This window comes from Sitophilus oryzae, unplaced genomic scaffold (assembly GCF_002938485.1).
Source record: "Sitophilus oryzae breed Bouriz unplaced genomic scaffold, Soryzae_2.0 scaffold_1977_pilon_pilon, whole genome shotgun sequence".
Classification (NCBI taxonomy): domain Eukaryota; kingdom Metazoa; phylum Arthropoda; class Insecta; order Coleoptera; family Curculionidae; genus Sitophilus; species Sitophilus oryzae.
In genome coordinates this window covers 244,135-268,441 of record NW_022146698.1, presented here as the reverse complement: position 1 = coordinate 268,441, position 24,307 = coordinate 244,135, and the positions used below count along the sequence as shown (strand labels likewise).

Here is a 24,307-nt window from a genome sequence, read left to right as displayed (position 1 = left end):
AAGAGCATGTGGCCCAGAGGGAGTATATGCGGAAGTCATAAAATCTGGAAGCAAAAAACTGTTTAGAATGTTAACAAACATAGTTAACCAGTGCTTAAATGGTCATCCAGTACCTGAACAGTGGAAAAATGCATATATCTCCTCTATATATAAAAAGGGCTCAAGGAAGGATCCCAATAACTACAGGGGAATTTCGGTCACCAGCACTATGAGTCGCCTCTATGGAAGGATACTGAGGAACTTAATTGAAGAGGAATACTCCAGCTACGAAGAAGAAGAGCAGAATGGTTTCAGAAGCGGAAGATCATGTACAGATAATATCTTTGCATTGAAACAGATCATCGAGAAGAAATCTGCAATGAACCAGGAAGTTCATATAACATTCATCGATCTACAAAAAGCATATGATACAGTGCCAATAATAAAATTATGGGAAGTATTGCACGAATCAAGAATTAACGCAGCTCCGATAAAAGCTGTACAAAATCTTTACCATGGAGGAAAATCACAAATAAAAACGGTCAACTGTCTCTCAGAGGAAATTTCTATCACTAAAGGGCTCTGTATAAGCGTCAATATTATTAGAATTTCACGTTAAGTAATGATAATGTCTTTTTTTGTCAAAGATGTTCTTATTATGCGTCCTCCCCTCTTGGACTCTCTTGGACCAGTCCATTTTCTAACTGCACCTTACAGGGTTGCCGTAGTTAACCCAACATACCGCCCCCCTTGAAAGCACTCCGTGTTTCAAAGATATAAACAAAAACACTAATTTTTGTAACAGGACGTTTGAATGTTCCATTGACAGTTTTAATGGTTACTGCACGTGTCACACCATCTGACCCAGGATGCACATGTTGAATACGCCCAATCCGCCATTTGAGTGGTGGTAAGCCGTCTTCCTTTATGATGACAAGCAAACCTGGTTTCAATATTTGATTGTGTTGTTCTCTCCATTTGGTACGGACTTGAAGTTGAGAAACATATTCTTTCGACCATCTGGACCAAAAGTGTTGTACAACTTGTTGACGGTGTTGGTATTTGGATAGTCTAGATGGATGTGTACCCAGAACATTGGTTTGTGGTATAGTTGTAACAGGTTCTCCAATTAAAAAGTGTGCAGGAGTGAGGCAAGTAGGATCATCAGGATCATCAGACAGAGGACAGAGAGGTCTCGAATTTAAACAAGCTTCTATTTGACATAGAATAGTGTTAAAATCTTCAAAATTAAAAATAGAATTACCGACTACTCTTTTTATATGGTATTTAGCCGATTTTACAGCCGATTCCCATAGTCCACCAAAGTGTGGAGCTCTAGGTGGAATGAAATTCCACTGTATTCCTTGATTTGTTAAATTGTTTGTTAATTTGTCACCATTAATTTGGAAAAAAGATTTTAACTCGTTGTTTGCCCCAATAAAAGTTGTACCTTGATCCGAAAACATTTGTGTACATTTACCTCTTCTAGACATGAATCTATGAAGAGCAGCCAAAAAACATTCAGTTGTTAAATCACTAACTAGCTCCAAATGCACCGCCTTTGTAGCGAAACAAACAAACAGTGATATATATGCCTTTGTGGTGTTAAATTTACGGCCATTACGATCTTTAATTGTGAATGGACCTGCATAGTCAACTCCACAGAAGGAAAATGGGCGAGAAGCTGTTATACGCGATTTTGGTAAGTTACCCATGATGTATTGTACGGATTTGGCGTTAAATCGAAAACACTTCACACATTTGTGATATATTTTTCGAACTAAATTGCGTCCATTAAGTGGCCAATATCTCTGTCGTAAAGAAGCTAACATAGCCTGAGGACCAGCATGTAATAAATTAATATGCTCGTTTTCCGCAATTAAAGTTGTAAGTTTGTGTTTTGCGGGAAGGAGTATAGGATGTTTTCTTTCGAATGTATAATCAGAATTTAGTAAACGGCCTCCAACTCTTATAATTTCGTTGGATTCATCAAAAAATGGATTTAGTTTAAGTAATTTAGAACCTTTAGGTAATTTATTCATTTTACGTAAGGTATTATAATCTTCAGAAAATGATTCGATCTGAACTAGTTTAATTAGAATAAAAAGAGCACTTGATATCTCATCTAAACTTAAAGGACCGCTAAAATGTGTTATTTTAGTTTTGCGAATGTTGTTTTTAAATCGTAAGACATAAGCAAGTATACGACAAAGTTTTGTAAATTTTGAACAATTTTCTAAAAGCATTAATATGTTATTTTCCTTTAAATCGTTTTTAATTAAGTGTACTGCTGTTATATTACGTAACTCTGTTTCATCAATTTCCTTAGAAAAATTAAATTTGCAATGTGGCCAATTAATTTCTTCACTGACCAACCAAGAAGGTCCCGTAAACCAAATTTTAGTGTCAATAAATTTTAAAGGAGTTATACCTCTAGTTAGAAGGTCTGCAGGATTATCATGAGTATTAATATATCTCCACTCTTTTAAATTTGTAAGTAATTGAATCTGAGCCACCCTGTTAGCAACAAATATCTTTAGCAGATGTGGAGAAGTATTTAGCCAGGATAGTACAATAGTGGAGTCACACCAGTATACCTTAGATTGTATATCAAATTTCGTAGAATTCAAAATACTATTCATGAGCTCAGCAAGTAGAAGGGCTCCACAAAGTTCTAGTCTTGGAATAGTAGTAAGTGCTAATGGCGATACTCTGGATTTAGAACAAAGAAGATTAGAAGTAACATTTCCCAGAGCATCAGAAGAACGAATAAAAATACATGCTCCATAACCAGGTTGAGCAGCATCACAAAAACCATGCAATTGTATTTCGACTGCATTTGCACAAAGAACTAATCTAGGAATTTTAAGTTTATTTAATTGAATAAGTTGGGTTCTATATGTGGACCAACTTGTATGCAGATCCGCAGGTATAGATTCGTCCCAATCAATTTTAATCTTCCAAAGTTGCTGTAGAATGATTTTGGCAGTCATCGTGACTGGAGTCAAAAGTCCCATTGGATCAAAAATTTGAGCAATTGAAGAAAGTATCGTGCGTTTAGTAGTCTTATCGGGTATTTCGTGTTTAATATTAAATTGCAATGAATCAGATAGAGAATTCCAGAGTAAACCTAGCGTCTTAGTTTGGTTGTCATAATCAAGAGAAATAAATATGTCATCGGAATCTGCAGTGATAGATTTATCATTAGATAGCCATTTTCGTAGATTCATTCCATATTTATGAAGAGTTTTATAAAGATTATCTTTTAGTTCCTTTACATCTTGTGGGGTTTGTCCACCAGTGAGAAGATCGTCTACGTAAAAATCATGTAAAATAATATCACTAATGTTAGGATTGTCATTCGCTTCTAGATGTCCTATCTCCTGAAGAGAACGAGTAGCAAGAAATGCAGCAGAAGCTGTTCCATAAGTCACAGTATTAAGATTATATACGAGCAGATCCTGATTTCTATCAGGACGCCACAGAATTTTTTGTAGATGACGTTGGCTTTCGTGGAGATAAATCTGTCGATACATCTTCTCGATGTCTGCGCTTAAAACAATAGGATAAAATCTGAATCGTGTTAAAATATTAAATAAGCTGTCTTGAACGTTAGGTCCCACCATTAATAAGTCATTTAATGAATATCCAGAAGTTGATTTAGAAGAACCGTCAAAAACAACTCGTAGTTTTGTTGTAGTTGAATCCATTTTAAAAACACAGTGATGTGGTAGGAAAAATCCAGATATGTCAGTTTGATCATTGGCTAAAGTCATGTGATTTAAATTTTGATATTCAGTTATGAAATTTTGGTATTCTTTTTTCAAATTAGAATTTTTCTCAAACCTACGTTCCAAATTTAAAAATCGATTAATAGCAGTATTTTTCGAATCACCTAAAATGTCTTCAGATTGTTTGAAAGGTTGTTTAACAATAAAACGTCCGTCAGAATTTCGCTCAGTGTTTTTTGAATAATGTTGTTCACAGTAAGACTCTTCAGTCGATAAAAATTTATTTTTATGAAAATCTTCAATTTCCCAAAATTTGTGAAGTTGTTGTTCAATATTTTGATTAAAATGGCATGTTGTTTTATTGTGAAAATTATTAATTATAGGCCCTGAAATAATCCACCCAAGTTTTGTCTTATGCAAAATAGGAAGTCCAGTTCCCAGTTTTATTTGCCCAATGCTAAGTAGTTCCCAAAATAAGTCAGCGCCGATCAGTAAATCAATTGGTTTTGAAATGTTAAAGTTTGGGTCGGCTAATTGTATATGTTTTGGGATGTTTAACAAAGTGTGATCAAAAGATACTGAGGGTAAATTTCCCGTAATTTCAGGTACAACCAAGCAAGTCAATTTCGCTTCATAATTTATTGTAGCAGAACGTATTTTAACAATAACCTTATGTTTAAGTATTTCAGATATTTGATTAATCCCAGAAACAGAAAATGATGTTTTTTCCTTGGTTAAATGTAATATATCACATAGTCTCTCAGATATAAAATTGGATTGACTACCACTATCTAATAAAACTCGACAACTATGTAATTTTCCGTTAGAGTCATATATATTAACATTAGCTGTTGATAGCAAAGCAACATTTGTCGATAAATTATTAATTGTAAGCGTTGTTGAAGTTGAAGGTGAAACTAAAGGTGTGTTTGAGTTGGATGGTGTATCTATTCCTGTACTAACTTTATCATGAGTTCTAGGATTTTCATTGAAATGTAATAAAGTATGATGAATTTTACCACACTTTTTGCAACCAGACGATTTACAGTCTTTTGTTACATGATTAGAACCAAGACAATTTATACAGAATTTCTTTTTCTTTATATCACTAAATCTTTCAGTGGGAGAAAGACTTAGGAAAAAAGTACAGTTATAAATTGTATGATCACCTTTACACATCGAACATTTATTTTCTGTTGTTAAAAATGTTTTAAAATCGCGTTTAAGAGGTGGTTCATTTTTATAATTCTTCTGTGATTTTGATATGTAATTTGTTTCAATAGTTTCTAATATACGGCATTTTTCTTTTAAAAAATCTATAAGTTCGTTATAAGTTGGTAGTTCAGTGTTAAAAATTGTAGATTCCCAAGAACGTCTTGTAGCATTATCAAGTTTGGAAGTTATTATATGTATAATAAGTGCGTCCCAATGTTCTGTAGGAAGTTTCAAAACCTTTAAGGCGTTTATATGTTTCTGAACACCGTCTAGTAGCATTCTTAAACCTTGATGTGATTCTTTAGTGAGAGATGGTAAATTAAAAATTGATTTAATGTGATTATTAACAAGTAAAGGTTTATTTTCAAATCTGTCTTGCAGAATATTCCAAGCAATTTGATAATTATCGTCACAAGCTTCTAGAGATGAAATAGTTTCGTTTGCTATGCCTCTTAGAGAAAGACGTAGATAGTGAAATTTCTGTGTAGATGTTAGTGAATTATTATTATGAATGAGTGATCGAAAAGTGTCTCTGAAATAAAGCCATTGATCATGGGCACCATCGAATGTGGGTAAATTAATTTGTGGGAGTTTTATCGATGCAAAAGTCATATTATTATCAGTGCCTGTTTGTTGTACATTTTGAGAGTTCAACTCTGCATTTTGTTTTGTAATAATATTGTCTAAATATTTTTTGGCTTCAGATGTAATACGGTAAAACTGATTTTCAAAATTTTCACGTTGTTCTGAATGTGAATCGAAATTTTTGTCAAATTCAGGGTCTAAGTTTTCAATGCTCATTTGAACGTCATTAAAATCATCTAAAAATGTAGTAGCCTTAAGTAATCTGTTTTTTAATTGTTCTACTTCTTCAAAAGGAAGGTTTTCCAAAGACTTTTTTAAGTTAAAGTAATTTTCAAATCGTGTGAGAGCTGCTTTAATGACCCGTCTTTTGTTTTTAAGTTCATCAGTCATTTTAACGTATTTAAAATTTAAATAGTTATGTTAAAGATGTAATAAGTAAATGTTTGTTTAAATCCCTCAATTAAAATAATTAAAATAAGTACAAGAAACGTGTTAAGTGGCTTAAATCGGTTAATTACAGCATAGGTAAAGTAATTCAATATAAATCGATAAAAATCGAATAAAGTGAGCAAATAATGGTTGTAAAGTAGGTAAAGTAAAAGGAAAAAAAAGGATGCACACTAACCTGTAGCGATAGCAAACTTCTTGTGGTAACAATCGTTGAATAAAAACCATTAAATTGCGTTGTCAATTGTAGTTGCTGTTTTTCCAAATTCTTCGCCAAATATCGGGTTCGAAGGACCAAAAAACTTATGTATAAGCGTCAATATTATTAGAATTTCACGTTAAGTAAAATGATAATGTCTTTCAAAGGTCAAAAGATGTTCTTCTTATGCGTCCTCCCCTCTTGGACTCTCTTGGATCAGTCCATTTTCTAACTGCACCTTACAGGGTTGCCGTAGTTAACCCAACAGGCTCCGACAGGGTTGCTGTATGTCCCCAACACTATTTAAAATTTATATTGCCAATAAGTTGTCATCCTATAATTTTGCCATATGAAATTGTGTAGTCTTAACATTAGGCCTCAACAAATTTTGCCTCATTCGAACCAGTTGTATATTACAAAAATACATTTCGGGGACACTAAACGTAGGTACTATAACGTAGTAGTGTAGACATCACAACAAATTAGATTTCACCATGATAAAATCATAGGTTTACAACTTAAGGTATGTTGACATTTGACTGGTTTTGCATTGTTACCGGTCCAGTTTTAATAAAATAGAATAATAAAATTTTTGATTATTGTGCTGTTAAAATGTACGGATAAGCCTTTTATTATTGTTTCATACACACTAGACCGTTCAGATTTACTAATATTGCATTGATTGTAGCTGTAAATAAAAATGTATGTTTAATACCAATAAATAATCCGTTAGTTGATGAAAGAAGTATCGTGTTTATCGACAAAATTAATTGTAGGCTTTTAAATTTTGCTTAATATGGTCATATTTTACAATATTCAACTCATAATTGTTGATACTTCTGGTGGATGATGTTCAATTTATACATACATAAATTATAAACAAACCAAATTGAAGTACTAGAAACAATAAGGTGAGATAGTAATTTTTACGAAATCCCTGTATTATTACTTCTTTATTTATAGAGTATCTGTTCCTGTGTATGCCCAAGTTTCTGTTTTCTAAGAAGCATATTAATTAAATAACAAAACTGTGTCCAAGAAATAATCTATTGCAAAGAGGATTTAATGAAAACAAAATTGGTGATGCTGTAATCAAAAAGTTCCATGCAGGAATCAATGGTTATTGCTAAAATATGTTATTGGTGTATTGTCAATTTTATTTACTTATATATTACGTTATTTAATCTCAATAATTTTAGGCTGGTAAGTCATTTATTTACATACCTAGCTTTTAACGTAACTACTGGTAGATTGCAGGAAATAATATACACTTTGGAACAATTGAAGTAAATAAATGAATTAATATAATACAAACATCAAGAAGTAATGTATAATTTTGGAAAAAGCTGTATTAATCACTTTCGAAAATCATAATTGTTTTTTTTTAGTAAGTCGCAGAACTTAGACAAATAATTTAGGTTTGTTATTAAATTAAATGTAATAAGTACAGATTTAGACTCTTGAACCAGGCATGGTATATTGATTAGTAGGGTCCACAGTAAAAAATATTTTGTAATACCATTCGAAAGAAAATACAGACCTATATTATACTGTTTATAAAGTGAGTTTTATTGTAACATAACTTAAGAAAACAATTAATATGCATATGTCAATCATAAGAATAGAGTCTATTAATTTAATGAACTATACCCATAGTACTCGGCAAACAGTAAACCAAACCAAAGAAACTAAGACTTACAGTGTTAGATCATGTAGTATATAAGTATTTTAATTTTATCATTTAATAAATAAATACAATATAAAATTTAAAATGCCAATTTTTTTTTATTTTAAAACAAGTGATTTATATATGTATAAACAATTTACAATTCTTTATCATTTAATTTATTGCCCACATCTTCCGGGATTATAAGGCTAATATTTTGCTGCTTATAGTGCCTATATCTCAAAAAAAATTAATTAGATTAATTAATGATTAAGTATCCCTGTATTTTTAAATGTTGAATCTTATGGACTGAAAAAACTGCTGTTGAAGATGCAGAAACCTAGAAGAAATTCAAAAACAAATTGTACAAACATAACGTATGCCTATACATTTCGGTAAGTCAATATCGACAAAGCTTTGATTACAGCATCACCTATTTGGTTTTCTTTAAATCCTCTATACAATAGACTATTTCTTTGACATAGTTTTGTTTCATTTAATTTGTTTCTTAGAGGTTATACACAGGGGTAGATATTCTATAAGTAAAAAAGTAATGTATAAGTAATAATACAGATTCTTAAAAATATCTCACCTTACCGTTTCTAGTATTTCAATTTAGTGTGTTTATATTTTATACATGTATAAAATTGAACATCATCCACCAGAAGTATCAACAATTATGAGTTGAATATTACAAAATATGACCATATTAAGCAAAATTTAAAGGCCTACAATTAACTTTATTGATAAACACGATACTTCTTCCATGAACTAACGGGTTATTACTAGTAATTGAACACACATATTGATTGGTTTACAGCTACAGTATTAGTAAATCTGAAGGGTCTAGTCTGTATTAGACAATTACAAAAGGATAATCCATACATTTTAACAGTAGAATAATCCAATTTTTGTTAACTCTAGACGTTATCGAAATGCCTGGGACTGGGACGGGCGATAGTTAGGTTAGAGCCTTTTTGATTTTTCTCTTCTTTACTTTTAAAGACGCATTCTGTATTAATTAGGATTTACTGGATTTACCTAATATAGATTTTTTTATTAATTAGAACTGGTATAGTTCAAATTATCAGAAAAAAATATTTTTTGGATATAAATTTCTGTATCCGAAAACTTACTATTATCTTCTAGATTTTCTACATTTAGTATTAATTTTAATTATAATTTAACTTTTTTGAAGATCTTTAAAGTGAAAAGAAGAAGAATTTTAATTAACTAAAAAAATCAAAATAAAGTTAATTAACTTTGAGCAGAGTTCGACCTCGTCAAAAATAGCATCGATAGTCATTCCCCAGCCGCCTTTGACGCCGTTTTTTCTCGATCATACGGTACTTTCTACATAGGTCCGGAAAATTTAGTTTAGCTATTTATTGACATATAACACTAAAACATGGTTTAAAATGTTGCGTAGTCTGGTCGTTTTTTCTGGTTTGTAGCATTCCTTTAAATTAGTTTTTATCCGTTTTATAAATTGATCATATTGGACGTGTCCAATGTTTATGTGAAGCTGAGTGTGAAGCGGAGAAGGCATTTAGAGAAGGCATAAACACCTTTAATTCAACTGATTTTTTAAGAAATACATATTTCCATCTTTACCTGGATTATAGAAATTATTATAATAAGTATAATGCGGAACATATCCTCGAACTCCAGCTGTATATTTTATGCCATAATTTCTTGTTCCATATTGGCCTGTAACTTCATTTCTAACATCTCCTTGTTGTTTGGCATATATTCCATTTTCAGTTCCATATTCATATTTGTATTCGCCATTTTTATCTAAGAAGTAACTTTGATATGCTGCACATGCTTGATTCCGAAATACTATCTCGTAGGCGACGAACAGCTAAAACAAAATTGTTTTCAATTACGATTTTTTTTGTGTCATGAAAATAATTATAGTTGCTTTTTGTTAGATTCGCGTTGTTTCAGGTTCAAAACCAAATCATTTCCTGGACAGTTTTGAAATTCCGGGCGGACCACCTCGGACGCCTTAAAAACCCGTACATGTGACAAGTAAATCGGGACGTATGCAAACCCTAATTATAAAGTCAACGATTATACCGTATCACAGTGATAGAAAATGGATTTGTGAAGTTCCAAAATTCAAATTTCTTGTTGACTTAAATCTTTTACAAAATGATATATTACCCTTCAAAGAAAGCTAATAAACAGTGCTACACAAATCCCAGTTGCCCTGGCTAAGAAACAATTGCTCCACGTTGATCGAAAGTCGAAGCAGTTAATACGCCGTTTCGAGAAATTCTGATCTCTGTTTCGACTGCAGTCTTAATCGTTTCGTTAAATTAATGTTTGTGTGTTTTGATTTTTCTCAAATACATGCTGCATATTTCTGGAGATATGTAATTTGTGTTTTACGTAAAATTATAATGTTTAGTATGAAAGATATTTTAGGACGCTCAATTAAAGTGTACATTGTAAATTAAAGAATAATGCGAAAACGTTGTTGCATAACAAGGTAGAACTTTTTTGTGCCTTGTTACGACTTCCAAATACTAACATCATTTTGTTCTCTACATTTTTTCCTTCTAAAGAAAAACAGAAACTTTTGCCACCAGGCGCCCCTTCTCATTTAATATACAGTCCACCATAATGTTGGCTACATATGGGAAAAATTTTTATTTATAGGATTTCCGAAAATTTTGTTTGGTGGATCGCTCCTGCATGTTTAATAATCTAAAAAGTCATTATGACATCAGTCACGTGATCACTATCATGGCGGCAAATTAAAAAAAAACCGCTATGAAAACGCGAAAAGTGGGGTTAGATGGCAAAATATGGAAAAAAAAATTCACAGATTTTGCAACATGCGCAACCATCATAGTCGTATTGAAAATACCAGATACAAGTCGGCGGTTGTCGGCAATCACCTGTTTTTTTACATTTTATATTAATTTGTGACGTCATTTGGAAGAGCTCAATAGAAATATAAAGAACTAAACCTTGTTTGGAAAGCAATTTGACATTCGTGACGTCACCACTCCGGCAGTCTGGTGCGTCCAGACCTGACGAGCCGAGCGCGAGACGAAAGCAAGACAAGAGCGAGACGAGAGCGAGACATTTTCTATCCATTTTTTACGCCAACCTGCCACGAGACAAGCCGAGTGGGATCATAGTGAAAGAAAGCCAAACACATTAAATTGCAATTGAATATAACAAACGATGGTCAAATAATAACGCATACAGTAATAAATTTTTGTATCTTTAATATGATATTCGGTCTTTAACATGGTATTCATCGTCGGTTTTCCCCCTGTTGGCTGTTTTCCCTTTATTCCTTACACGACGTTTTTTTTTTACATAATACGTTTTTAACGTTTTTGGAACAAATTGTTAAATAAAAAGTTATTGATAAGGTTAAGAAGCACATTTTAACATTACTATAGAGTATACAGGGTAATTCAAAACAGTGTTGCGGATATAACATATTTTCTAATGGGAATACCCTATTTTTTATTTTATTATTGGACTATACATACGTACAATTCGGTAACTTTTCTTGCCATTTTTGATGTTATATATCTAAAATTAATAGATGTTGTAATAATTCAATTTGTTTAAAGAAATGTTGATTTCGGTAGGGTAAAAATTATCAGTGACATAAAATTTGTAAATTCTATCAGAAAAATGATAATACATACGGTGTACGATTTAAAATTTGAGATTACTTAATTTTAAATGGTCGAAATTTATAAATCAGAGCTAATATCTCGCAGTCGGACGGGCCTACCAAAACACGTCCAGACTTTCGAGCTTTCTTTGATCGGCCGTTGGAAAACCGACAGGGGACGGATAGCAACGAGGCTCCGTGGGTTGACCCGCGACGCTTTCGCGAGACTCGTCCACACAGCGAATTTGGAATGTCTCGCGCTCGTCTCCCCAGGTTTAGACGCACCATCGTATCGCTGATCGCCATTCGCAAATATATTCCAGATACGTATGGTGAACAAGTGAACAGTTCGCAACGTTAAATAATTTTGATATTTAATTTTTATCGTGATGGCCTTTTATGAAAGTGTATACATAGAATTAATTGCATTAATTTGCAATAGCACTTCGAACCCATAGTTTTGTTATGGAGCCAGATTAAACCAATCAGAATGAGTATTATGTTACCGTAAAAGCCCGAATATTGGTTAAACGTAGAGTTGCCCACGTAGGAGCCCGAAATATACCAAAAAGTGGGTCACTTTCGGTTAACTCGCCGTACAACAAAATTTCACCAATTTTCTCAATAAAAATTAAAAGTTATAAATCATACTATTTTTTATAGATTAGGTCTATATTTTCATTAATTCAGAACCAACTAAAACCTAATTCTACTCTAACCTAAACTCACCCCTTCTTTTGCATGTTTCCGGCTATTACTTGGATATTCCTAGGTTTAACTAATATTCGAACTTACGGTGTAAATTTATGGAGGGCCCATAAATTTAAACTCGCCGTACAACAAAATTTCACCAATTTTCTCAATAAAAATTAAAAGTTATAAATCATACTATTTTTTATAGAAATGATGGAATAAGGATGAACGGGGTGCCAGACCAAGAAGATACTTGGAATGTAAGTGTTAATTTATACTCGAATTGAGTTGCCTCACAGTATAGGCATATTTTGAACCCTTACCGTGCATAGTTACTGTAGATAAAAATAAATTAAAATATAGTTGGCTCCAACGATAATTTAGTTTGCAGCTTTTCATCATACCTAATAAAAAAAATATTTTCCATTATAAAAAAACCGTGACAACCACTACTTATAGTATGTACCTACATATGTATTTTTAAACATCATGAAGAGATTTAAGTATAAAAAGGTGCCCATAATGTGAGTAGCGGTATTGACGGTTTTTTGTTATGAGGAAAATAAGCAGCAAAATATATTATCGACTGCAGCAACTATGTCTTCCGAGTTTACATTCAGTATGTTCAATTAATATGGAATATTATACCTATACATGCTTTTAAACATTTTCTACCATTATATTTTGATAGTTGAGTTTTTGAAATTATTTGTTAGCTTCTTAAACAAAACATACCCATAATAATTCAAATCTTTATCATCCAAGAATCTTCAAGACTTTCAAGAATTATGAAGTAATCTCACGTCAAATTTTTTTAAAATTATTGCATGCCTTAAGTATTTGCAAAGTTAACAAAAATATTTTTTGCATACCTTGCAATTAATATATTTGGTCTAATTTATCAGTTCTGCATCATATCCGAAATTCAGATTGTGTGTGACACAACGAAGAGTGAACGTGCAAAGAAAAATGGCAAGTAAAAAAAATGTAAAGTTTTAATTACTAATTACACAGTCCTTCCCTTGAGTTCTTCTGCCTAAAATCTATATTGCCTTCCCTAAGATTTTAAATATAAATGATTGAAACTCATTTACCACAGTTTAAACTTAAGATAATTATTTAATTATTAAATCCATAATTATATTAAAAATGACACTTACGAAGTTAATAAATATTAACTATTTCTAGTTAATCATTTAATAATTATTCTGATAAAAACACGCTGGACTTTTTTATTTCAGAAATCATACAGGCTATAATCATTAATATGACTATATGTATTAACAGTACTTAAATTAAAATTTATTTGAAGGAATGCTACTTGAAGTATTAACTGAATAATTATTAAAAACTGCTCATCGCGTTATCGATGTCGGCGTCTTGTGACTGTTATTGGCTGATTGGCCGTTTAGGTACCTATAGTTTGATTTCAGATAATGCAGATTTTAATGTGCCATTTGTGGTTTTTTTATTGGATTTTTTTTACATATTTGGTATACTCTATGAAGTGCTCATGTCCATTTTTCAATTATTAAAGTGCCTATTTAGATACATTTAAAATTAATTAATTAATGTATAGTAATTGAATTATGGGTTTGTTTATTTTTTATGAAATGTATTTTTTTCTATTAAAATAAACATAGCTTTACTTACAACATCCGTAGCTAGCCATTTTTAAATACAGCTGTTAATTAAGTATCTGGCCAACTTCAGAAGGTGATTTTTTGTGTTTTTAAGGTAAAAAGTTAATATAAACATGTGTCCGGAAATGCGTAATTTTAAAGATACAGGGTGTCAGGTCCTAATAGACATTTCTTTATTAATATCTCAAAGATCCGTTGGCCGATTTTGTTGAAATTTCGCCGTGTTGTGAATTTTGATAAGTTAGCACTAATTAAATGATAATAATTATTATTTACAACAATATTCAAAAACGTATCAATTTATCCCAATAAATATTTGACAACGCTTTGGATTCATTTGTTTTAACGCCTGTTGGCGGTGGAAACCATGCAAGCTTTTTCTTTGTCCTAAGTTGTTAATTAGAAAAATAATAATCATATAAAAAAATATGGTAATTAGTCTAAATTTATTATTTATGTGATTCTGCTCTTTCTCGTATAATTTGCTCCTTGTTTGTCATAGGGAAATAGTTCGATTAAAATAGCCAAACTGTACCTAACAACCCATGCCTTGACATATTTTCTTTTAAAATAATATCGCTTTCTTTATCCGCCGGTCCAGACTCGACCTTGCCCTATTCGCTCATCAACGCCAGCTCTATCAATTTAAGTACGTGTTGACAGGCAGGTTATTGAACCCATGTTGCTTCTAGCATGTCGTTTTTTCAAAGATGGGTCCCATATAAACGCGGCCAGAAGTATTTTCAATACTAAAATATTTGAAAAAAATGTTTAGAATGATATTTTAAGGCTAACCTGCAAAATTTGGAGCGGAAATAAGAAAAAGTAGAAAAAGGCGTATTTTGAGTCCTGGCTCTTCTATAAAATATTTTTATACGGATTTTATTGCTGGATTAGCTCAAGTAACTTGATATTCAATGTGTAAAGTAAAACAATTCAAAATTTCACATTGAAGTCATTTCCAGAGGATAAAATCAGAAAAGTCGATTTCGAAACGGTAATTTTTTGTAGCCATGCCGTGTTTCTTGACAGTTTGTCAGGTTTCCAATAATTCAGTGGTGCATGCTATACTTTGAATATCAAGTTACTTGAGCCAATCCAGTAATAAATTCCATATAAAACATTTTCATAGAAGAAACAGGCTTGGAGCCAGGGCTAAAAATATGCATGTCGCAAATTTTGTAGATAGCCTTAAAATATCATTTTATACACTTTTTTCGAATAACTTTTTTCGATATTTTGCCATCTAACCCCACTTTTCGGGTTGTCACAGCGTTTTTTTTAATTTGCCGCCATGGCGATGATAACGTCACTGATGTCATAATGACTTTTAAAGTTACTAAACATGCAGTAGCGATCCCCCATACAAAATTTTCGCATATCCTATAAATTAAAAAAAAATACCATATGTAGCCAACATTATGGTAGATACTGTATAGGTAGACAAAGAAGGTGAAATGTCGATTTTCAGTTATTTGCAGCTTAAAAACAGTTGAAGATAGGTATATAACATAAAATACGTCTAGAATTTGACATAAAATCCACAAATAAAATAACAAATATAGGTGTTTCCATTAAAACAAAGAAGTTATCTGGCATAACTCAATTTTTGGGGCACCCTGTATACATTAAAATATCATCATAAAAATAGCTTCATGGCATCATTCAAAAATGGTATCAACAAAATCAATAATCGACGTGTCCGAGCGTTTTTTCGAAAAAAGAACATTGATTTTTCTAAGATTCCCACTGTGAAAATAAATAAACAATAAAGGCACTCGTATCTATAGTTATTATTAAAAAAAAACTTTTGCAACATCATTTGTAAAAGTTTATTAGCTTATACCTTGATTTATAAAGCCGAAAAAAACACTTACATAACATAAATATTTTTGGAACCGTAGAATTGCATTTTCAGTCACTGTGCGTATGTGAAAAAAGATATACTATTCAGGTTATCCATTCAATGTTAAATAATTCCGATTTTCCATTCACCTAGTCACCACAATGATATAGACATTATTTTGTTTAATTTCTATGTAAAACAGGTTTAATTCAGTAGTATTTCTTATTATCGACATATAACTACTGTACCTATGTTATACATCTGTACAAATAAAAAACAAAACTTTTAATTATTGAGATGATAATTGATATTTAATTATAATTCCCTGTGACAAACACATTATACATTTATTTATAAAAAAATCATGTTAAAGTGTCCTTGTAATAGATGAATTGTAATATGAAATAAAACAGCAAGGCAGCTATTTTTACTTTCACGGCCGCACTATCAATAATAATCTATTGGTTTTGATAATATGTATACAGGGTGCTACAAATTCGAGGTACGAGCATTGGTATCTCGGAAACCGTAATAGATACGAAGACGGTTAAATTGGGACAAAGTTGCGCCTTGAGATGTTCGCCAACATGGTATGAAAAAAGTTTCAAAAATTTCAAGGATTGCTGAGTTTTTTGAGAAAACCGGATTTTTTTGAAAATCAATTTTATTTTTTCCTGACGTTACAATTTAGAAAATCAAAAAACTAATTGCACATTCTCATAGCCACTTTATTAGGGTTATCTGATATTATTTTTGAGATTTTCAAATTAGCTGATAATTTGTGAGGTACAGAGGCCAACTTAATTTTTTTAAATACGGACCTGCATTTTTTATTTCAGGTCTTGAAAGAACTCTGTCTCCTGAGTGCAATGATATGCCACACTTAATATTTTTTTTATTTTAGACATTTGAACACAATTTATTTAAACTAATTTCAAGTCCGGCTCTGTTTTTTTTTAAATATTTAATCTATTCATCGTTACAATATATTGATAAGCTTTCAAACTTAACAATGACGTGGGGTAAAATATTGAATAAGGAAAATCAAACGCAACAAAATAATATAAAATAAATAATATTTTATTTTTAGTATACTCGATTTTATTTGTAAAAGTGAAATCAATACATTTCAAAATTTACAATAAAGAGTACAAAATGCATTCGGAAATATAAGAAGAAGCTATGTTTAAAGAGATATAAATAAAATTGAACGAAAAATAAATTTGTGCATTAGGGAACCTTTCGAACATGTAGAGCATTAGAACCTATATAGTTTGTAAAAGTTGATTTTTTTATAATTACTACGATTAATATAATGCATATTATTAGATTAGATTAGACATTGAGAAATTTCAAATTCACAATAAAAAGAGTTAAAAAGAATATCTTTAAATTGCTGACCTGGACATTATTTATTTGAATCTTTCAAATTGCTCGATTTTCCTTATTCAATGTTAATTAGCGCTGATCAATATTGTTGCGATGAACATAATCAGATTAAATAATTTAAAAAACCAGAGTCGGACTTGAAGTTATTTTAAATAATAATTAAATAGTTTTGTTATTGTTCAGGCACCCAAAACAAAAAAAAGTATCAAGTGTGGCATATCATTGTATTCAGAAGATCGAGTTCTTTCAAAACCTGAAATAAAAAATGCAGATCCGTATTTAAAAAAATTAAGTTGGCCTCTGTATCTCACAAATTATCAGCCAATTTGATAATCTAAAAATACTATCAGATATCCCTGATAAAGTGGCTATGAGAGTGTGTAATTAGTTTTTTAATTTTCTAAAATGTAACGACAGGAAAAAATAAAATTGATTTTCAAAAAAATTAGTTTTTTTCCAAAAAACTCAGCAATCCTTGAAATTTTAAAAAGCTTTTTTGATATCATCTTGGTGTACATCCCAAGAAGGGGTAACTTTGCCCCAATTTAACAATCTTCGTATCTATTACGGTTTCCGAGATACCAATGCTCGTACCTCGAATTTGTAGCACCTTGTATATGCATAATTAATTCAGTGTCTTTCAAAAGTGGCTCATTTCTATAACTTTTATTTTTTCAGATAAAAAAACGAAATTTTGTATGTTAGTATATGGCATAAATCAGAATTGAGTGACGTATTCATTTAGTTTCGGTCACTCTCTGTCTCACCGGAAATGAGTACAACGTTTTATTTTGAAATAGTACTCTCGATATTTTTTCTCTGTTTCATACAAAATGACATTCTGAATATATTACATATCCTATGTCATCTTTTTATACTTTCTTTTTTCAGCTTAAAAATAGTATTTTAAATTTCAATCTTTAGTGCCACGAAATACCAAGTATGTGGTACCAAAAAATTATTCGTAAAAAATACCTTTTCCAAATATGTTGGGGCCACCCTCGTTCCATTTGAAAAATTGAGTTATGATTAAAAATACGATTTGGACAACCTGCCAGGAAAAGACGAAAGATATTATGATAAATCAATTTTTCCAAGAGTCCAAAATTAATGATTTTAACACAGCCATGGCCGCATGAATTGAAAATTAAAATTTCCATAAGTGAAGATGTCAAAAGTCCACATAATATGACATGCTATTCTATTCAGAACGTAATTTTCTATCAAATAAAGGAAAAAAATACCAAGGATACCATTTAAATATCAAAAAGAGACAAGTTTTAATCGGCATTAAACTGGCTTACACTATTTCGCTAACAAGAGAAAAAAGTCAGTGGCGTACATTTCATCACTTTTTTTCAGTAAAATATTCCAATGGTAACCCATATGCACGTCCCTCGTGAATATGACGAGAGAAGGCACATGTTTTTGAAATGTGCCGTCATTTCGTTAATAATTATCGTATCGTGTTGATTTTTGCATAGAAATACTCATGAGTCTTTAGCGCTTTCGACAAGCCTAAATAACTGGATTATTTTTTATATTTTCGGTTTGTTTACATTGCCCGAGCGTATTATAACTTTGAGATAAAAATCTCTGTTATAAATTTTAAAACTGACAGATATGAATACTATCATTTCATTAGTTACACATTTAGTTACAACATATTCAAAATTTAGGTCTATCGGTTTATGCTAGCAGTAATAACGAGTATAAATAAAGAAATGGTCAGTACAACGCTCGCCGTTTTTAGCGCACGTTCAGCTTTGGTTTTAGTTTTAGCGCTATTTTTACAGAAAATAAATTCTGAACTTTGATCAAATGACAAGAACATTATCATTGCCAATATCTCCTGGTTATAATATAGTTCTTTTTTCAAAATATTGTATTGTTTTAGCTTAAAAAAACTTGAATTATGCGGCTTTTTTGCGACAGCTACCGGCGCTGCGTTAATAAAGAGATGGCTATGTACGTCATTCGAAAGACAGTATATGCGATAGTCTTTTGTTTACACGGAGTATAGAAAATTTTTACCACATCTTGTTTACTACCAGTAGGATTTGTGCGTTTTTTTTTTATTTATTTATTATTAAATAGAGGGAAATGCGACCGAAAAGAAAGGTCAAAAGTTAGTAGAAATCCGGATAAATGGAAGTGCAATATTTCCAAAAAATCTCGTGACGAGGTAAAATTACAGTCTATTGTGGCTATGATTAACGTACACAGCCATATCTTTATTAACGCAGCTCCGGTAGCTCTCGCAAAAAAAGCCGCATAATTCAAGTTTCTTTAAGCTAAAACAATGGAATATTTTGAAAAAAGAACTACATTATATCCAGGAGATAACGGCAATGATAATGTTCTTGTCATTTGATCAAAGTTCAGAATTTATTTTCTGTAAAAATAGCGCTAAAACTAAAACCAAAGCTGAACGTGCGCTAAAAACGGCGAGCGTTGTACTGACCATCTTTTTATTTATACTCGTTATTACTGCTAGCATAAACCGATAGACCTAAATTTTGAATATGTGTAACTAAATGTATAACTAATTAAATGATAGTATTCATATCTGTCAGTTTTAAAATTTATAACAGAGATTTTTATCTCAAAGTTATAATATGCTCGGACAATGTAAACAAATCGAAAATATAAAAATTAATCCAGTTATTTAGGCTTGTCGGAAGCGCTAAAGACTCATGAGTATTTCTATTCAAAAATCAACACGCTACGATAATTATTAACGAAATGACGGCAGGTTTAAAATGATTTATTTTGTTAAATCGGCGCGTCGCTGTCTCGCTTGTCTACAGGGCTGCCCGCGGCCACGCGCTAAGGTCGTTGTGCAATCCGGACGCTCAATTCTATATTTTAAATTAAAGTTGTTAAAAAAATTAATTTTAAATTAAATATTTTAAATTAAAGTTGTGTGTAAAATTAATAATTTTTTAAATGGAATTCTGCATTTTTTTACGTAGTGGATTGCGTAATGGAAAAAAATATAATTTCAAAAATACTTTATCCTAATGTCATAATCTATACCGAGTGGTTTGTGAAACATAACATTACTTATTTCAGGTTCTCTGAAAATTATAATAAAAATATAATTGATTATTTTTAACTGGAATTATTTTATGTTCTATGTATTTTCTTCAAAACTAATCATACTAGAATAGGCTAAATTACCTGATATACAAGGTGAATTAAATCTAGATAACTGCTTTTCGGTGATATTTCAAATGGAACACATTGTATTTTGTACCATTAATCAACATTGAAGACATTGTGTTAATTTTAAAATAAAATTTTAATGCTCATGAAAGAGAGAGAAAAAACTATTAAAAACTATCATTGTATAATTAATATTATGTAAGTGAATAAACAGCGATTTAATATACAGGGTGTTCCAAAAAACATGTGCTATCTCTCGTGGGGAGATTCCTCACGTAAAAATAAGATTTATTTTTCATGTCAACATAGGTCCAATTCTGCTTTTTTCGTAGCTATAGGGTGTTGAAGTCTTAATATTTTTTCCATTTATTATAATTTTTTTTCCAAGTACTTTTAGCGTTTCGAATGAAATTTTGAGGGTAAAAGTTATTATAAATACAACATAGTTTAAAAATAAAAAGTGTTGACATATTCACCAGGGACGTGCATATGGGTTATCACTGGAATATTTTTCTAAAAAAAAGCATGTACGCCACTGACTTTTTTTTCTCTTGTTAGCGAAATAGTGTAAGCAGTTTAATGCCGGTTAAAAGTTGTCTCTTGATATTTTGTCGATTTCGGCCTCCTTTTAATTTTATTAATTTGCCTTGGTCCAAATTTAATAGCAACTTAAAAAAAAATAATATCATTAACTTGCGAAAGTTTTAAATAAGTACTCATTGATTCTTCATCAAGAAATATGAAAAAAAGTTCCTATAAACATGGGCATGGAAATGCATAGTTTTAGGGATATCATTGGGATATCAAAACATTTTTAAAATTAGTTTTTTTGTAATTATCTTAAATACCATTATTTTTTTAAATTGCTGTACGTTGGACTAATAGTAATAATAACTAATTGGAATAATATTTAATAATAAATTAGGTAAAATATATAATTTATTAATATTATTTTTATTTTAATTTTATTAATTGTGATTAATAAAATTGCCTTTATTTCATCAAGGAGGCCGAATTCGACAAAATATCAAGAGATAACTTTTAATTGGCATTAAACGGCCTACACGATTTTGATATCAAAAGAAAAAAGTCAGTAGCGCACATGTTTTTTTTTGAAAAATATTCCAGTGATAACCGATATGCACGTCCCTGAGCTAAAAAAACGGCGTCACGAGCGGCTGTGGAACGACAATCGATGATAATTTTGGCGAGTTCAAGCCCTATACGTCATTACTTAGTTCATACTCGTCTTTATTTTTAATGGCACCTACTACCAGTTGGTGAAAAGAATTGACGATTTGGAAATAATTTATACAGGGTGTCCCAGAAATAAGTGCAAGTATTTTAAGGAGTGGTAGATCTCGATAAAAGAAACATATTTTCTCTTTATCGTTTTTCAAATAAGTCCGAAATAACAGAGTTATTTTACTTTGAAAATTTCAAAAAAAAGATTTTTTTGCTAAAATTTTGAGAACCACTGGTTCTTTTCTGTTTTTTTTGTAAATTTAATCTAATACCTATGTTGCCATATTATCAAGAAATTATGTTTTTTAGCTAAAAAATAAAAAAAAATTCAAATTTTCAAAAAAATGTTTTCGCGAAAAAACCTCGTGGGCGTGTTTCAGTGGTCGAACTATACTACCAGTTAAAATACTTGCACTTATTTCTGGGACACCTTGTATAATAAATAAACCACAAACAGTTTTGCATCACTTTGAATATACCGGGAAATAAAGACAATTTTAGAATTAGTTTTGAAATAAAAAATAGCATTTCTTAGTGCTGTTAATAATTTCCAATTAAAAAATAGCATTTTTTATTTTATAATTTTGGTACAAAAATAATTTTGGAATAGAGAAACTTTATTATTACATATCCACTAAGTCAAACAATATAGTTTTCCATTTAAAAACTACATTTTTGATATAAAAATATTGCAGATTATATACTTATGTATATAATCATAATTATAAAAAAGTTTGTTAATTATAAAAAAACTTTTTTTTATAGTTAAGAAATGGTTCAAGAAAACTTATGCAAATATAATCATAATTATGTATACAGGGTTGTTCACCACATACGACACGGAGTATTGTAGCTAAACGATTAGATTTTTAAAAATTGTAAGTTTTGGGTTCGTTGAAGGACTATTAGAGCTACAATTTAAAAATATTTTTACAAGATACAGAGTGTCCCAAATAAATAAAAAATATTAAAGTTGTATTTTTTTAAATGGAACACCCTGTATATTATTACATTTTTAGTTTCTACAATCAAAATAAAGGTAAATTTGATTAAAGTTTATTACTCTTAAACCTTACCGTTTTTGAAATATTTTCAATTTTGTAAAATTGCAGTAAAAATTTTAAGGCTTCATTTCTCCGAGGGTATCAAAGTATTTAATACTAAATATTTACTGAAGTTTATTTATTAATCAGTTATTGTGTTGCACTAATAAAAATAATACTACCTCATACAGAGTGTCTACAAATTTATTTTAAATAATTTCTAGCTTTAAAGGGCAATAACTTGTTTAATTTAAATGGAATGCCCTGTATATTTTAGGAGAATCAGATGCACAATTTAATTGTCTGTCGAATTGTGTTACGCTTTTTACCTATTCCTTCAAGTTTTCTTAGAAAATGCATTTTCTTATAATTTAGACCTCATTTATTTTATACCCATGGAATATTGACATTTTAGATTGTTGTTAAAGCAGGAAATATACAAAATGTACAGGCTAATAATATCGTTTTTAGCAAAACGATAATATTACTAGCCCATTTGTATGTAAAAAAAAACTATTTAAATCTCTATAAAAGAGTATACCATTAATTACATACTTAATTGTGTTAATTAATAAATTATTCTTAATAAATGTGGATTTGAATCAGAAATCAATATAAAATAATAAGTTATGAAAATGAACATCTCTGTTGTTATAAATAAACATTTGTCAAAATGAAATATCATTTTGAAGGTGTTACTTTTTACCACACTGTCTAATACACATACAAAATTATTTTTTTAGGGTTTTGGAGCAATTATTATTAATCAACGCAAACAGTCAATTAATGTAGATTGAATACTGGAATCATATTAATTGGTCCTCTTTAACAAATATTTAAACAGTTTTTTTTTAGTTTTTTAATGAAATAATCGAACTATATCGACAATATTAGTGTCTGTACTCTTTAAAAACTTGGTACATCTTTAAAAATAATCTAAAATGTCAGTATTCCATGGGTATATTGATAAATGAGTTCTAAATTACAAGAAAATGTTTTCTACGGAACCTTGAAGAGATAGTTAAAAAATGGTATAATACAGTTTGATAGACAATTAAATTGTGCATCTGATTAGCATAAAATATACAGGGTATTCCATTTAAATTAAACAAATTGTTGCCGTTTAAAGCTAGTAATTATTTAAAATAAATTTTTAGACACTCTGTATAAGGTGGTATAATTTTTATTATTGCAACACAATAACTGATCAATAAATAAACTTCAGTAAATATTTACCATTAAAAACTTTGATACTCACGGAGAAATGAAGCCTGAAAATATTTATTGCAATTTACCAAATTGAAAATATTTAAAAAACGGTAAGGTTTAAGTGTAATAAACCTTAATCAAATTTACCTTTATTTTAATCGTAGACTCTAAAAATGTAATAATATATAGGGTGTTCCATTTAAAAAAATACAACTTTGATATTTTTTATTTATTTGGGACACTCTGTACCTTGTAAAAATATTTTTAAATTGTAGCTGTAATAGTCCTTCAACGAACCCAAAACTAACAATTTGTAAAAATCTAATCGTTTAGCTACAATACTCCGTGTCGTATGTGGTGAACTACCCTGTATAATCACATTAAAATATACTTATGTAAACAAATAATATTTCAGTTATTATTTTATATATAAACCACTGAAATATACCCGTCGTAAAACAATATGTTCTAAACCATTTACTTACCAAGAATACCTTGATGAACCGGGGATACATTTTTCATACAAATCACCTTAGAATTATGTTATACTTCTGAACAGATTCATCTCTAGACGACAATTATTAAATATTAAATGACCAA

At 30.3% G+C, this 24,307-nt stretch overlaps 1 protein-coding gene across 1 annotated transcript in view; it reads right to left on the bottom strand.

Moving 5' to 3' along the window:
- The window catches only part of LOC115883731, a 38,146-nt gene extending 13,839 nt beyond the window's left edge, over nt 1-24,307 (bottom strand). The window contains exons 1-2 of the mRNA XM_030902139.1: nt 24,193-24,307; nt 9,437-9,686 (exon numbers count right to left, since the gene is read on the bottom strand). Of these exons, the coding sequence (XP_030757999.1) occupies nt 9,437-9,686; nt 24,193-24,222 (280 nt within the window). The 5' untranslated portion in view covers nt 24,223-24,307. The remainder of the gene's footprint in view (nt 1-9,436; nt 9,687-24,192) is intronic.